Source organism: Solenopsis invicta, chromosome 16 (genome assembly GCF_016802725.1).
Source record: "Solenopsis invicta isolate M01_SB chromosome 16, UNIL_Sinv_3.0, whole genome shotgun sequence".
Classification (NCBI taxonomy): Eukaryota; Metazoa; Arthropoda; class Insecta; order Hymenoptera; family Formicidae; genus Solenopsis; species Solenopsis invicta.
The window spans coordinates 22,841,640-22,858,548 of record NC_052679.1 but is presented as its reverse complement, the minus strand read 5'-3'; the positions used below and the strand labels follow the sequence as shown (position 1 = coordinate 22,858,548).

Sequence of the window (16,909 nt, the reverse complement as noted above, 5' to 3'; positions counted from 1 at the left end):
AATGAAATCAACAAATAAAACTGATACAAGTATTGTAATACAATTAATTTTTATGAATTATTAGTAATTCAATCCTTTGTCATTCTACTCAAAGTATAATTTATTTGCGAGAAATATTTCTAATACAACGAGCTGCTGTATTTATTAGCTAAAGTGATGCTGAAGAAAGAACGTGACAATCAAAGTTTTCATTAACAATTCACCGTTTACTTCCTTTATTCCATACAGCAGAAATTGTATCGCTTGGGCGCGCGCAATTCAAGCCACTGCTCTTGATTTGGAACGTACATTTCAGCTGGCATACGTTCCAGACCTGGAGATTCAGGTGACCCACGCTCGTTTGTTCTTCGTGCTGAAACCGCAAGAAACAAAAAAAGCAAGAAGATAATTTAAGAGCCTAGCAAACAAAAATGAATTGAAATGAATAGAAATAAATTTATTTTGACATTTTTGAATTCGCGCTTCAGATTTTTCAAATCCATTTGAATCCAAAAATAATATGAATTTAATGTAATGAAGAGCTTATTTTAATTCATTTGAATCAAACAATAATATAATGGAGGATGAATCCATCCGAATTCAATCCATTTGATTTTATACTTTAATCTATTTAAATGAATCCATTTGAAACCAAAAATATTAGAAGACTCTAAAGCGCAAACTCGGATAAATTAAAATAAATTGCAATTCTCAATTTATTTAAATTTAATTTTGCTGGGGAAACATCGCAAAGTTGAATTTTTATTATTATAAAAACAATTTTTTTTAGTTACAAATTTCTTTGTAACAAAAAAGAAAATGTTTTAACAATGACATTTATCTGCGATCGAATCTTTTTTATCGAAAAACTCAAAACATTTTTGAGAAACATATATTTAAATAAACAAATAAAGTTAATAGTTGAATAAAAGTAAATAAAGTTAATATTTAAATTACCTAATCGTTTATGCATAGCGATAGCTTCGCCTGGGTGTCTCAACAAAAGCCGACCAACGCCTTCGCAACGACGTAGAACCTCGTTCTTCAGCAAGTGATTCCTGACGTTCTGCGAGATGATTGAGCATTCCGTAACCCATGTCGATACGTACGCGAAATCCGTCAACAGTTGTTGCGCACCGTACTCGCTAGAAATTCATTTTAATGTACAATGAGATGAAACGTATAGAAATGGCAAGTAAAGAAATGCAAATTTCACTTTTGCATATTGTTTCCAGATCATTTTACGAACGTTTTAGTGAAGATATTGAGCAACTGGGAAAATCACCTAAATTTGATGCGATGTAAATAAATATAATCAAGCCATGCCTCGCACATTAGTCGTAGTATCATGTTGGATGTTTCGTGATCCTCTATCACTTCCAACACTGGCAGCAGTACTTTTTCTACAACAATTTTAATAATATCATTTCAACATAGTAGAATAATAATATAACAGAAGAAATGTACCGAAATAAGTTTCCACATAAAGACTGGCCGCCACCGGAGATATGGTGCTGTTTCTTCTCCAATAATTCGACCGTGGAAAGCACATGTGCAAATTCGCGAGGCTGATCACGCGACAGATCTTGGCAAGCGTGTCTGTACACTTAGCTGGAGAGATCTGCAGAAGTAAAGAAAACATAAAAATCATCTGCAGTTTTATAAGCAGCAGATTCGACAATTTTTTTCTAGAAATTATTATTCTCGAAAATATTATTTTTCTATTTTTTGACGGCATCAAATTTACTTTCAAAAATTTCAATCATAAAATTTATAATTGGAATATTAATTATACGAAAAATATTGATAAAAATAAAAAATCATTAATTTTATTTTATTTATGTACATTTAATTTATTTATAGTTTAATTGGAGAGTTTTTTCTTCAAAAATTATTCTTTGTATTCTTTTCGTTCCTTTATATTTAAACTCGTGTAACATTATACCTGAAGCAATTCAACATTCGCCTTAACTTCGGAAACAATCTTCGCTCTCATCTTCGTGCACACATATACTTGGACGCTAATAGAATTCATAGACAATGCAGTTGTGTGATCAGCGAGCTAAAATCAATCAATGAAAAATATATTGAAATGTCCTACTAAAAAAACAAAGATTGAATCGAATGATTAGTACCTTGAGATAAGACAGCTCTTCAAGGCAGTTCACTACATCACCCTTGACTAAGAGGAAGAACACTTCCAGGTCCCAAGTGTGGGCTATGATCTTGGATTCTTGAATAGCCCACAACCTCGCAGTGTGCACCGAATGGTCCATCCTGTGCAACACCACGATCTGCTCCGACAATGGCAGTTCTACCAAGGGTGCTCCTATCACCCACTCGCCGCCCACCTCGCATTCGTTGCTGAGGCCGACCAGCAGTTGAAACAGCTCGACAAACATTTGGCCGGTGTCGGTTCCCTACAAAAACAGTTAATAACGATTATTTACCATCCTCTACCTTGATAGAATAACATTCATTAAATTATATGACAAAATTTTGCATAAAAATTATTATCTGTAATTATGTAGGTGTATATATACATATATGTGTATATATACGAGTATCTTCACTTTTTTGTGAGAGCCATACACTTGTCAGTGCGTAGGCGATCTCTTCTTCATAAATCTGTAGATATAATATATTATATATATTTCTTTTAATCAAATAGTTTAATACATAAATGTTATCAATAGATGGTGATTTAAAAAAATTTTTTTTTAACATTTTTATAAAGTATTTTTTAATTTTTATTAAGAGCATTTTTCTTCTATCTCTTTTAGTTTCGACGATATTCGCTTCAAAAGAAAAAAAACCGATTTTTTTGTCAAAAAAGTGTTTTATCCCCTAAAACTGAAAGATGGCACAAACAAAAGATGTTTTGTGTTAAAGATAAATTCCTCTATTTGTACACAAAGTTTCGAAATTTTTTGAATTTGCCTAATGTCCCTTGTAAGTCATTTCAGATATTCTCAAAATTCTAAACTGAAATTTTATATTAAATTTTCTCTTAGTACGGACCTCCGTAGACGACGGTTTCGAACGGCACTCAAATGCCGAGGTGTAGGCTAATCTAAACATCTGGTCCCAAACAGTGATGGTCGTATGATACCCAAGCGCGTCGCATAAATTCTGCAGCGCTGACCTGACTGTAGGTGGGGCTGAAATTTTGAGAATACTTTGAAGATAATACTTTCCCCAAAATAAAAATGCGAGAGAAGTCTCTCAAATACAGAGACAGTCTTACTTTCATTCCCCTGAATGAACTGCCGCAGCCAATCCTTGAGATGCTGAGCGCCGTGGCTGTGATGAGTCGCGAGGGCTTCCCTTGACCACCACAGTATCACATGATCTAAAATACTGGATAGTGCTCCCCATGCCACCTCCTGATAATAATTCTTCACTTTTTTTAAAGCACTACTTCTCAATCTCGTCTCGCCTAACAAAATTTTATACGTCGTTAAATAAATTTAACGCTAGAGAAGATTGATTGATCTTTTCGGACTATACCTTTGTTAGTCTTCAAAGCGTCCGTGCCAAGCAATTGCGGTGATACTTCCTGCGCGATATTTAAGAGTTTAAGAATCTGCTCGTTTTGCGTATTCACGATTGTCTGCACACTCTCGATATTGGATGCTTCCACTTCGGACGTAGATGCTGCACTTGTGATCGGCGGTGTTAGATGCCTCGTAAGAGCGCTGCAGAATATTTGAAAGAACAAATATACCAGAAATATATTGCATTAAATTGTAATTGTACTATTTTGACAATAGTTATAGTTGACAATACATTAGTTTTATTTGACAATAAAAAAAAGAATACATATACACACACACACAAAGATATTCCTTAAATCTCATATAGTGACAAATTACTCCAAAAATTGCGCAGACTCAATTTTCACTCTTTCAGAATAACGTTTCACTCTTCGAGATTTAGAGAATACATATAAATATGTAGTAAAATACGAGCTATGCAAGTGAGCGTAAACCGACCGATAGATTTCAATACTAGAATTTTCTGAAACGTCTACGTCATTCGTTGCAGACTCAGGCTCGATTTTCTCGTGGGGCTCATAATTGGCCAGAAGACAATCGATTAATTCGTGACAGGATTCCTCCGCCCTATTCTTCGCTAGTATCTAAAATTATTAAATGTTACCATGAAATATTCTGTTAAACGCACGTTCAACTTAATCATGTTTATTAAAGTAAAATATTATTTCTCCCTTAATTCCCTTGAAAAAAAGTTGATAAACTTGTTTCAATAAACTGATTGCTGATCAGTAACTGATGATATTTTATCAGTTAACTGACGAAATATAATTAGTTACTGATCAGTTTATTGAAACAAGTTTATCAACTTTTTTTCCAGGGTTTTGGCCAATTAAAAGTTACTGCAATGTAAAATGAATATCAGAATACTCGCTTGCAATATTTTGGTCACGGAAATTTTCTTCAAAGGCTCCAGCATAGATGGGCAATCGTTGTAAAAAACATTAACAGACGAATCCGATACGTCCCGATTCATGTCGAGAATTTTATTGTAAGCATTGACCAATCTGCAATTTGTTTATTGCATTCGTTATTTTCTGTTATCTAATAATATCGGAAAATATAAATGTGTCTAAAAAAAAAGTTATATATATATAAAACAAAAGATTTCTTTTATACTAAAATGCAATTGAGATATAATAAAGTCAAGGTAATAAAACTGAAAAGAGCGTAAAACAATCAATGAAATAGAAATAATTATTTCTGTTTAACTCACTTGAAAACTATTCTTATGTTCTCGTCATTTTTACAATCGACGATGTCATTAATTAAATCTTGGGCGAATTTCGCGATCACATTGAGTTTGCGTTTCAATATCATCGACAGATGATTAATTTTATACTTGTATATTGGATGGTTGCTTAATTCACTTGGATTGCACGTTGATTTGTAACTTTCTATTAATTCCTCCAGGCTATCTATCACTTCCTCAAACACCTGCAAAACGCGTAAAATAATTAATACTGTCCACATGGTTTTAATTTCTTGTTATATATTTATCGCAACAAAAAAAAAGTTTTTATTCAAAATTTATATTCGAACCTCCTGATCGATAGTCCGAGCCTCCGCGGAGTCCTCGATGATTAAAGCTATGCATCCTGCAAGTTTTCCCATTTTCTCATCCAAAAAAGAAGCGTCTACGAGCCATTTGTCAAGGGCACCGTCAGAAAGCGGAAGCCACTTAGCGATGTTCGCTCTATAATTAGTATCCATGCGTCGTAGCTAATCGCGTTATGCTAGCATTTAATTATACTTTTTCCCAATCGGCATCAAAGATTTTCTTTCATCATTTTTAAGATACTACTTTAAATTAATTCTTTTTAGGTTGCATTTTTAACATTTATTTAAGAAGGTATGATTAAATGTTTAAAAACATAATTCAACATTTGTTTATTAATTTAATAGTGCAATCCTTGCACTAAACGCGCTATTTTATTTTGACACGTTTGAGACCTCTTCTCGTCGACGAATTAATAAATTGCGTATCACTTTCGCGAAATCACTGGGCAGTGAAAATTACTTGTATATTAGTAATATTACTTGAGTAAAAACTGTAAATTTACACTGGTTGTAGAAAAGTGGTTCCTAACCGTTTCGCATAACAACAAATATGACTATATGGCCGAAATTATATCGCCTTGCAATCGTTACTTCAAAAAGATAGCTTCACCCACAGTTTGTTCGACATTTTATCTATTTTAGTATTAGCTATTATTACTTTTAATGGAAATGGCAAGTGTTGCACCACGCGTTCTTCGTTGCCACGGATACGTCTGACGCATGGCAATAAGAGTATGTATATGTATATCAGAACACGTATAATATACGCTTTGAAATATTCCGCCTGCAAGACGAGATACTGGATTTTAAATAATAACGTATTATCATAAAAACTTGATTGCATTAATAGGTACCTATATATTTATTCAATTTTTGTAATATTTAGGCAAATATGTTACACACACACACACGCGCGCGCGCGCGCGCGCGCATATGTAAATATATATATGCAAGAAAATAATATGTGCTTTATATACATATATTGTACGTAAAAGAATTAATAAGACAAAATTATAAAACACGTTATAAAAAGTATGTATTTGCTGGCAAACTGTTCATTTTTTCGGTGTAAAATGTACGAGCACTTCCTCGGTGGGCCGCAAAATTACAGCGCCACCGAATTGGATCGTGTCGAGTGTTTTCACACTTTTCACCCTCCACTTTCTAAGAATAGCAGTCAATAAAGTTTTCTCTTCGAGTAGAGCGAATTTCTGCCCCACACAGTTTCTCGGACCAGCGCTGAACGGAACGTAGGCATATGGATTTCTATGCTTTGAGTTTTCCGGAAGAAAGCGATCCGGATCGAATTTTAATGGATCTGGCCAAACCTCCGGATTTCGATGTATAAGTAATATTGGAAGTACAACCGTGTAATCTTTTGGAAGAATATTATCATCTAAAATAAAAAAAAATAAATAAATTAACTATGGACTGCATATGGATACCTTGATTAATAATACGAAAGATAAATAATAAAATACATTGATTATATTTTTGTCGATGTAGTCGTTTTTCTGATGATAATGTTAATTTAAAAATCTTTAGTACAATTTAAGTTTAGTTATCAATTTGAAAAATTATCTGTCTTTAGAGAAATTACTTTCGTTTTATTTTTAATAAATAATAAAAACATTATTTATTAAGTTTTATAAATATTAACCTAAAAAAAGTATTTTTAAAACATTAATAAATTTATATGATTACAAAACAAATTTCTAAGATGTTTTTCTTAATTGGCAAGTAACATAACTTACCCAATTTTACGTCTTCTACTAGTTCCCTCGAGATGAGAGGTACACTAGGAAATATTCGGAGCGTCTCCTTTATGACTCTGTCGAGATACTTTAATAGAGATAGTTCCTTTACACTGGCTGGTGTTTTTGAATCTCCAAAAACCTGTTCGAGTTCGTCGTGAACTTTTTCTTGATGCTCAAGATTATTTCCCAACAGAAAAAGTGTCCAATTTACTGCAACAGCAGTTGTGTCGTGTCCCTATTATAATTTGCATATTATTTTATAGATATTAGTGTAAATCTATTATCAAATAATATTCTAATAAAAGAAAATTTTATGTTGAAAAAATTGAAAAATTTTAATTGTAGTTCTGAATATATCACCTCAAACATAAATGTGTCAACTTGTGCCCTCAACTCTTCTTCGGTTAGAGGGGAGTCATCTTTCGCGTTTAGATCTAATAGTAAATCTAGAAACACTTGTTTCTTCCGTTTACCTAATGTATCACGTTTTATTAAATAAAGAAAAAAGGAAGAATAGGTAAAATGTATGTTGTATATGTATAATTTACAATAATACCTATGTCAGATTCATTGTCCTCATTTTCAAGTTCCGTTTTATTGCCGTTTTGTAATTGCCGTTCAACCATTCTCTTTCTTATCACCTAGAATTTATCATTTTTATTGGAATTGTGTAAAATTTTTAATAATGTATAAAAAGTGGTTAGGTTAGGTAGCTTTTTCTTACCTCTTGCGTAAATCCGTGCATTGTATCAAGGGCTAATTTATATTGCTTTCCTACAGACGTTGAATAGTATAACCAATCAATCCAAAACCACGGTCGAAGGAATCGTTTCATTATTAACTCGGATACTCTGAGTGTATAATATCAAAATATGATTAGCGTTTAACTTAGTAAATTGTATATACTACTGTGTCCAAAAAGTAAGGTGACATTGCATTTATTTCGAAAATTCTTTATTTATTCTTGCAAATCAATTTCGTCCCCTTCAAAGTAATCCCCCCCTGATATAATACACTTATTCCAACGGATTTTCCAATCTTCGAAACAGTTGTAATAATCGATTTCAGGAATGGCCTTTAGCTCCTTCTTCGCAGCGGCTTGAATCTCTTCTATCGACTCGAAACGGTGTCCCCATAGCCAGAAGTCGCATGGAGCCAAATCAGGTGAATACGGTGGTTGTGGAACGATATTAGTCGAGTTTTTGGTTAAAAAATCACGAATCACCGTTTCGAGTCGATAGAAGAGATTCAAGCCGCTGCGAAGAAGGAGCTAAAGGCCATTCCTGAAATCGATTATTACAACTGTTTCGAAGATTGGAAAATCCGTTGGAATAAGTGTATTATATCAGGGGGGGATTACTTTGAAGGGGACGAAATTGATTTGCAAGAATAAATAAAGAATTTTCGAAATAAATGCAATGTCACCTTACTTTTTGGACACAGTAGTATAATATGTATATAATGAAAGTTTAAAATTAATTCTTAACATTACTAAGTGATTAAGTATTATTTTATTAATAATAGAAGTATAAAAATTTCAAACTAACTCATGTATTGTTAATGAATACTTGGTTTCGACTTCTTGAGCACGTATATCCACACCCATTGCCGTTTCTGCAAAATTATAATTAAAATTTAACTTTAACACATTGTTTAATGCTAAATATACTTATAAACTTAATATTTATTCATATTACATATATGAACTTAATATTTACTTATAAATACAAAAATATTACAAGATTTGTTTTCCTATTAAAATAGAAAAATCTGACTAAATAAAAAATTGCTCATGCGTGAGAACGCAAATTTGTACGAATCACAATAGTCTATTATAATATTTCTGATATTATTATATTTTGCTACTACTTTGATAACACAATAAAAATCTTTACTATTATTGCAAAATAATTTTTAAATATAGCAAAATTAATACTATAAAATTTAAATATATACAATGTTTATATCTTTCTTACTTTCTATAAAATAATTAATAACATTAATTTCAGCATATATTACGTATTAATCGATATTCTTTTACAAAAAATATTATAATTATATATTATATATATTGTAAATTTAAAAAATAATATATTACCGCAGATAATATCGAGAGCAGCATTGAGGATAAAAGGAAAAATATTAATAGCTTTCCCTGGATCTTGCTCTATTTTTCTTTCTAGACACTTGTTCAAAATTTCTGCTTTCTCAGACACGATCACAGCAAATTGGTCTAATATACTAAAATGGAATGTTGATCCGATCAGTTTTCTATCGTGGAACCATTGTTTACCTAAAGCAGTATTAAAGTATGATATATTTATGTTGTAAAAAGGTCACAAAAGTGAAAAGAACTATAAAGTTAGTTAAAAACAATAAAGAAAAGAGTGAAAGGTCTAAAAACAAAAAGAGATGTACTTTTCTCTAAATTCTCAGGACTGGAATCTCATTCTAAAAGAGTGAAAATTTAGACACTCTTGAAAATATATTGTTACGTTAGAGTACAAATACTTTATATTAAACAGTAAATAAAACTATTTTTTACAGCTTGTCTAATATCTCATGAGTGACTATACCTATTAAAACAAAGCAAATAAGCTGTAATATATTTTGAATGAAATTCTAAATTTATGAAAAATATATGTAAATATATAATAGATAAATAATATGATTTTATTATATATTCACCTGTAGATAATAAAAGTCCGTTGCCTAACCAGGGTTTCAGCAAAACATAAGGAGACCCTTTTGTGATATTTACGGTGCTAGGTAAAATAAGCTGTAAATGTTTGAAGAGATACAATCTAATAATATTTAGAAAAAGAATTTAACATATTTTTTAATGATATTATGCATTTTATAATGCTGCAACAAATTTTGTCAGTTATTAACATTAAAAGAATTTATTATGATTACTAGTATTATTTATCAAAAAATTTTACTGAACTTTACCTGTAAACACATTTCTATTAATAACAATTTCTATTTAACAGTGACAATTTTCCGTAAAATCAAATTGAACTTGCTAAATATAAATTATATGGTATTTCAGAAAAAAGTTCAATTTCTTTAAACAAATTTACACAGCAAAACTTTCAGTATTTTCCATCCTCTCTTTACTAACAAAACAAGTACATATACTATACTGAATAGGTGTACAATAGCGAAATTTTATTATTATGTATTATACTTAATAATCAAATGTCGTTATAATGTATTTCCTCAATCCAATACCTCATTTCCAATAAGAGGTCTTTTTATTGATACTGATACGTAATATCGATATTGATACATAGTATCCGTGTACTGATAGTATGAGTATCGATAGAAAGATCTCTCATGAGATTGGGAAAATTTCTGAATCTTTGAGAATGTTTTATAAATGTTCGAGAGTGATTTATACTACTACTATAAAAAGATGCAACTTCATCGTGATATTTACAACAGTCAGTGCTTACGTAATGTATTAAAGGAAAATTACTGATGTTATCATACTTTGTTTTTTGATTATATTTCTTACGCAAAAAGCGAAAATAGAACATTAACACAAATAAATACTTTAGAAATATAAATACAAACTAAAAAGGGTCTTACATCAGACGATACAATATTTTTGTACAATTTTAAATTATGCAACAATTAAGTTTTTTTATAAGAAATCAGCATCTGACAATATAAGTTGTCAAAACCGAAATAGACAGTAATGCTACATTTTTTTTTCTTTTCTTTTCTTTTCTCATAAGTCATTTATTTTGTAAAATATTATTAATGTATATATATATACTATATATATATATATATATATATATATATATATATATATATATAAGTATGCTTAAAAACTTTCCACTTCGATATAAAACGTGTTTGTTGATTTTATGTTTAAAAGTATATTATGAGAAAATAAGAGAAAAAGATATAAATAAAACAATTTAAAGACGTTACAAACACTTAAAACGATTTAATATCAATGATAAATTCACTCTAGTTTAAACTTAAGCAACTTGCAAGAAATAATTGTAAAAATATTATTTTTGCATTTGAAGTAGAGTTGAGCATATCTGTGATTTTTCATTCACAGTGATAATTGTGAATGTGATTTTTTTTATCAGTGATTTTTAGCAGTGAACTGTGAATGCTTAAAATCATGATTTAGGTATAATATATACTAGGTAAATTATCAATTAAAGTTTTATTATAATTTTATCAAATTTTACATCGAACAAAATACATTTTAGAGAAGACACAGTCATATGTAAATATTTATTATAATAATCTATAATATATATTATAAAAAACGTAAACTAAAACTTTTATTTAATAAATCTTAGATTCTAATTTGTACTTTGCATTGCAAATAATCTTTAATTGCGCATTTTAATGTATAGCTTTTTAATTTGGTGACTACCCGACAGTGCGGAAAGCCAAAAGTCTCATTCACACTATTCACAGTGAATTTTCATATTTGTTTACAGATCGTGAATGTGAATTTTTATTATCAGTGACTAATTCACAGGTAGTGAATTTTCGCTCAACTCTAATTTGAAGATTTTGTTTAATAACTTCATTTATATAATAATTAAAATATGAATACATGAATTATAAGTTTTTAATTCTTTAATTATTTCAGTAGACCATGTTTTTGTTAGTGTTAATAAAGAGCAATGTTTACTTTTCAAGAAATAAGGAAGTATTGTTTTAGAAAATCTATGTTGCTATTGGCGACTTTACTTTAATTATTGCAGAAAAAAATAAAATATGTTTTATGTTAGCAAATAGATAGTATTTACCTGTAAATATTCTGGTTTATACACGTTTATAAAAGCTTTGCCTGCAAACCATTGTATGAATATTCCTTGCTTACACGTCTTTTCTACATACTTTAACATCATTTGCGTGCGTTCTGGTAATTAAATTAAATTTATTTATTTATTTTTATATTATTTTAATTATTATATAAATTTAAATAGTACACTTTATATTTTAACTAGTGTATGAATACGCAAATGACACTTATACAAAAGAATAAGAAAATTTTAAGTATTAAGTTCTTTACCATTGTCCGGCCGATTCATTTGCTCAAATATTGAACCAAAAGGAAATCTATCGACTTGGGGAATGTTTTTAAGTTTTTGTCGTATATCATATTGGTAATACACCATCGAGAATAGAACTCGAGAAATCACAATGCACAATAATGCACAAAGAGTATATAGTGCCAAAGAGATGAAATCCATTTCTCGTAATCTGCAAACACTTCAAATAATTTAAGTTACTAAATAAAAAGAAATACATTTAATTAGATTAGATATAAAGTGAATCTACATTGATATTGTTACGATCGTGCGATATTTGTAATGTGTCACCGTATAGTTTATGTAATCGATAGTAATGAGTTGACGGTTGCTCGTTGACAACGGTTGTTGTTATGTTGCTGACGTCTGGAGCCTCGTTTCGGTGACAGACGTGTTCTAATAAACGTCTCAGTTTCTTTTAAAGAGTCTGCTCAATTATTTGTTGTGCGTGAGTGCGCGTGAGTGTCTTGTGCCACCGCCGGACGTAACAATATTATACCAGAATAACTGCACTATATTCACCGTTACTGTATTTGCAATACTGAGTTTAAATGTTTTTCAACGATAGCTTTTATTTACGATAAAGTCGATATCAGAGAATCTGTTTCGTGTAAACAAAATTTGGAGCGAGTGGTTGTTGACAAAAGAATGAAAAAGTTTTATCGGTTACATTGTTTACTAATAGTTTTACAAATCAAATTTAGCAATAACAGTAATTTATGTAATATTTATTTTCTACATCTCATTCAAATTGTATCATTTTTAATTCAATTTAGCAATTAATTGTGTATAATCTTTAGAAAATATGATCTTTTGCTTACCGTTCGTTACGTTAGAAGAGTCCGTATTTTTGCAATACTCCTGATATTTTATCAGCACTTGATTAGAGTGAAAAATGTTTTATTAAAATAACTATAAGACATAGAAAATGAAAAAAACTAATTAGTAGATAAATAGTGCAGCCTCCTTTTTGCAGTAAAAAAAAAAAAAAAAAAAAATTACATTTTTATTAAAACAGCTATAAGGCGTAAGAAATAAAACCGACAACCAGATGAGTAACGTCGCTATAATAACGCCGCCGGGTAACTATCTGTAGTGGGGAGAGATCGCCTCGTAGTATCACTATGGGGAGACGACTGTGATGCTGTGCGCCGTGATAAGAAAGTGGGGGTACGGCGCCAGTGACGTCACAGTCGTCTACCCATAGTGGTACTAGCCTACTTAGGTATCTGTTTGTTGAAAATGATTCAATTGAGTGAGGAGGAAACGATTAGAGTAAGAGGATTGAGCATTGAGGGGGGTGTTACGCGCGGGAGAAAACGCAGATTTCGTCCTTCACGCGCGGTCAACAAGCTATTTATTTTCTCCTGCTTCCGCTCGTAGCCACCGGTCCCCTGTGAGAATTTGACATAGAAGAAGTTCGCACCAAATTCTCGCTATTATGTCTGCTCTACACTCTCAATGGCCTATAAATACCGGGCAATATCTCCCGCTCTCTACTTCGGGATACCGGCGGTAGTTTAGAAAGTGTTCCCTTTGCCCCCTCGATCGCACATCCTCAAACTTACGTCAATTGCCACGGCGGTACCTCCCGCGCGTATCTCTTCTCTCCGCACTCCAATAGGTCGAAGAGACTATTTATTAGTTACCATTGCGTACTTTGACTATGTATATTAAAGAGTTAATAATGTAATATTTTTGTAATTTATATGAAATTATGTATGCAATATTAAAATTTTAAAACTTTGATAAAAACATAAATTAAATGCATTATAAAGAACAAATATACATCCAATAAAAGAACGGTAAACGCAGGTAAACGTGTGCGAATTATATTTCTCACATATTATATCCTTCAACTTAATATATCTTATGAATCCATAATGCATTTATTTGTGTATGAATACGTTTCGGCTTTTTTTTGAGCCATCTTTAGCGCTTTATAAATAATTAAAAATCGGAACTTTTACAACATTAGAACTTGTAAATATTAAAATACCCGCTTTACGTCCCTCGTCTGGCCGATACGTGCGAGTCAATAACCAAAGTTATTGTAAATTTGGAAATCGTTATTATTAAACTTTTATTTAGCGTTATTTTCAATTCAATTATATTAAATTCTATGTAACTACTTACAAATAGTAAGTAGATCATATTAAGTGAGCTATATTGGATATATTATAGTTACCTTATGTAAATGGTAATTTGTAATATTTAAAATGTTAAATATAATACACATTTTGAGATGCAGAAAATAAATTCTACAAAACATATGAATATACGAACCTCTTTAATTGTAGATCTTTTGAAGTAAAATAATGTAGAATATTTTTTCTAATACTTTGGTTTATACTAGAGACCCTCTTATCACACGATAAAGTCCTATATGACCGTACTATTTGTTCGCACGACTAATTTTGATGGATTTATGTGTTGTTTGCTCACCCGAATATTCTGAAGCTGCGATCCTCAGCTTGAGAGCGCGAACCTCGGAGCGATTGTTTCACTCGCGGCGCGAGATCGCTTCGTTACATTAATCGTTATATTAACGCGCGCTCGTCCCTCTCCGCGGTATTAGACGAGGATGTTCGAATAATTCTTCGGCTCGTCTTACAAGTCGTATTAAATTGTTCGTGAGATATCTTTGCACAGTCGTAATTACTTAACGAGAACGATATAACTGAGTGTAAGATTAAAGGTAGCGATGCGAACGATCGAAAGTTCGCTGGCGAATCTAGCGACGATCCGTCTCGGCAGAGCGCAAACCCCGAAACTCTCGCCTTAGGTTCGATGGCAGGGGGAAAAGATCACGGGTCATGCGAATGATCCATGGTAATATCTCTGCGAGGTAAACAAGATTTGGCGTTCTCTCGTTTGCATTGGAGACGAAGCGGGAAAATATATTTAATCCTTAGGTTCGATGGCAGGGGGAAAAGATCACGGGTCATGCGAATGATTCATGGTAATATCTCTGCGAGGTAAACAAGATTTGGCGTTCTCTCGTTTGTATTGGAGACGAAGCGGGAAAATATATTTAATCCGGAACAATAGGATAATTGCTAGAACTTTATGACTAACAAACTGGTGTTGATAAAAAATGTATCCCGTTTATATTTACTGAGTTATTTAAAAAAAAAAGGTAAACTGGTAATAATTTAAAGAAATTATTTTTTTCTATCAATGATTGATTCAACAATTATTTAGTTACACAAAATAATGTATAGCTTATTCACGTTAGCCATTAATATTTGTCATTAATAATTAATTAAATCAATATTTAGTTAAACATATTAAACTAAACATTTTAGTTTTTCAACAAATTTTAATACTTACTTTGTGAGAATGTTTCAGAGGTTTTATGTTCTATAAAAATTATCACAGTCATTTAAAACGCATTATTTTTATCGATTAATTTTAAGTAGCATAGGTTTGCATAAAAAATTCAATTGCCGAGTCAGGCCAAGCGTATTTAGCTGTTGCAGTAGGTCCTATTTACAGGTATCTTATCGCAATTATCGCGTTAGCGACATTGATGTCGACTTATCAATCACACATTCATGTTAGTTTGCGTACCGCCCAATAAACACGCTCGTTTTCGCGCGCGTTCCAGAAATCAAGCAACAGCGTGGCCCGCGTATGCCACCAGGTTCGCACAGAGTAAATGATTTCTTCAAACTTAATAAATATTATTGTATCCAAACAAATTTGTTATTTGGAATGGTCCAAACAAATGTGTGAATCAATTAATACGATTATTTGAATTTGGAACAATATATATTCTCGTCTTAAATAAATCATTTGTTTGAAACAAAAGATATAATATTTTTGACTAAGTAATATATTTTGCCATTTTCATATAAATAAATTATTTGTTTAATTGTTTTCGTATAGTTATTGTAATCGAATAATATATTATTTGGTTAAAAGGTATTACTTTAAATAATAGTGTTATTTCTGTCAAATAATAGAAATTTTTTTAACGAAACAATAAAATTTTTATTTAAACAAATGTTTCGTATAAGTATATGTTATTTCAATGAAACAAATTTCAGATAAATAAATAAAAATACTGAATCTAAAGAAACCCTTTTCTCTATGTATCGTCGAGCACCGCGTATCTCGTTTACGCTGGGTATACTATTGTTAATATTTCTATCCGCATAGATAATTCGCGTTTCATGTTAGTTGTCAGTACATCTCTGTGTGATTTCAATTATATATAACTCGTTATAATATTTTATTGTTAACCATTATTTTTACCATTGAAACAAATTCATACTTTGTTGCTTTGTTAAAATTTAGTACTCAAACTTGAAATGCTCGCGTCGGCAAGCTAATCAGCGGAAAATCGGTTTATTTCAACTAGATTTATGTCCTGAGAAGATGTTGCTTTAATCATCGATTTGTTTAATAATTTTTCCCAATAGTTTGTTTTTTATACACTTCCATTGAAGAGTGAAGGACGACACTAAAACTTTTAATTTGCAATTCGCAAAACATGTTTACTTTCTTGCAACTTTTTTCAAGCTTCGTGGTAAAGGTCATTTTAAACTCCATAAACATGATGATAAATAAACGATTGTAAATTATCGTTCAAAGATAAAATCCTCTCTCGTCAATTTCATTGATTAAAAAATGCGTTGTACGTTTTTTTGTCGAAATTTTGTTTCTACTTCATATAAAGTCAATGTCATATCTCAATTGCGTAAAGGTGATGATAAATATATCACATATTTACTTTTCATAAGAGACTAAAATAGTCCTGTATCATCACGAACGCCATTCACTTCCCTCTTACTACGGCGCACATTGCTGTAGTTGTTTACAATGTTTTTAATTTACAATGTTTGATTAACCTATAGCAGGGGTGCCCAATCAGTCGATTGCAACGTTTTTTTGGTAGATCTTTCTTTCTTCTTTAATTACGTTTATTTAAAATCATTATTTTAGTTGATCTCAATCAAATAAGTTTAAAAAATGACAG

The 16,909-nt window shown here is 31.1% G+C and overlaps 2 protein-coding genes across 12 annotated transcripts; both read right to left on the bottom strand.

Annotated features, from left to right (window-relative positions):
- Positions 1 to 82: 82 nt before the first annotated feature.
- LOC105199810 (coiled-coil domain-containing protein 142) lies at positions 83 to 5,928 on the bottom strand. 2 transcript variants are annotated; one of them, XM_011167077.3, is made up of 13 exons: positions 5,076 to 5,928; positions 4,750 to 4,970; positions 4,408 to 4,540; positions 3,975 to 4,120; positions 3,490 to 3,677; positions 3,227 to 3,418; positions 3,001 to 3,140; positions 2,115 to 2,399; positions 1,925 to 2,041; positions 1,447 to 1,600; positions 1,265 to 1,382; positions 937 to 1,124; positions 83 to 352 (listed from the first exon to the last, which is right to left on the bottom strand). In XM_011167077.3, the coding sequence occupies exons 1-13, from the start codon at positions 5,244 to 5,246 to the stop codon at positions 216 to 218; spliced, it is 2,190 nt and encodes a 729-aa protein (XP_011165379.1). In that variant the 5' UTR covers positions 5,247 to 5,928; the 3' UTR covers positions 83 to 215. The 2 variants fall into 2 exon arrangements, with proteins under 2 accessions (XP_011165379.1, XP_039314232.1); XM_039458298.1 differs by lacking the exon at positions 5,076 to 5,928 and having other exon boundaries at positions 4,408 to 4,605; positions 4,750 to 4,881.
- Positions 5,929 to 6,056: 128 nt separating this feature from the next.
- Positions 6,057 to 14,666, bottom strand: LOC105206429 (cytochrome P450 4C1). 10 transcript variants are annotated; one of them, XM_039458302.1, is made up of 13 exons: positions 12,928 to 13,612; positions 12,747 to 12,837; positions 12,176 to 12,452; positions 11,907 to 12,106; positions 11,641 to 11,753; positions 9,539 to 9,629; positions 8,949 to 9,143; positions 8,398 to 8,464; positions 7,575 to 7,701; positions 7,407 to 7,491; positions 7,211 to 7,323; positions 6,848 to 7,085; positions 6,143 to 6,489 (listed from the first exon to the last, which is right to left on the bottom strand). In XM_039458302.1, exons 4-13 carry the CDS (start codon positions 12,085 to 12,087, stop codon positions 6,149 to 6,151), a joined length of 1,551 nt encoding a protein of 516 aa, XP_039314236.1. In that variant the 5' UTR covers positions 12,088 to 12,106; positions 12,176 to 12,452; positions 12,747 to 12,837; positions 12,928 to 13,612; the 3' UTR covers positions 6,143 to 6,148. The 10 variants fall into 10 exon arrangements, with proteins under 10 accessions (XP_039314241.1, XP_039314242.1, XP_039314236.1 ...); XM_039458300.1 differs by lacking the exon at positions 12,176 to 12,452; XM_039458304.1 differs by lacking the exon at positions 12,176 to 12,452 and having other exon boundaries at positions 11,907 to 12,097.
- Between the last annotated feature and the right edge of the window lie 2,243 nt (positions 14,667 to 16,909).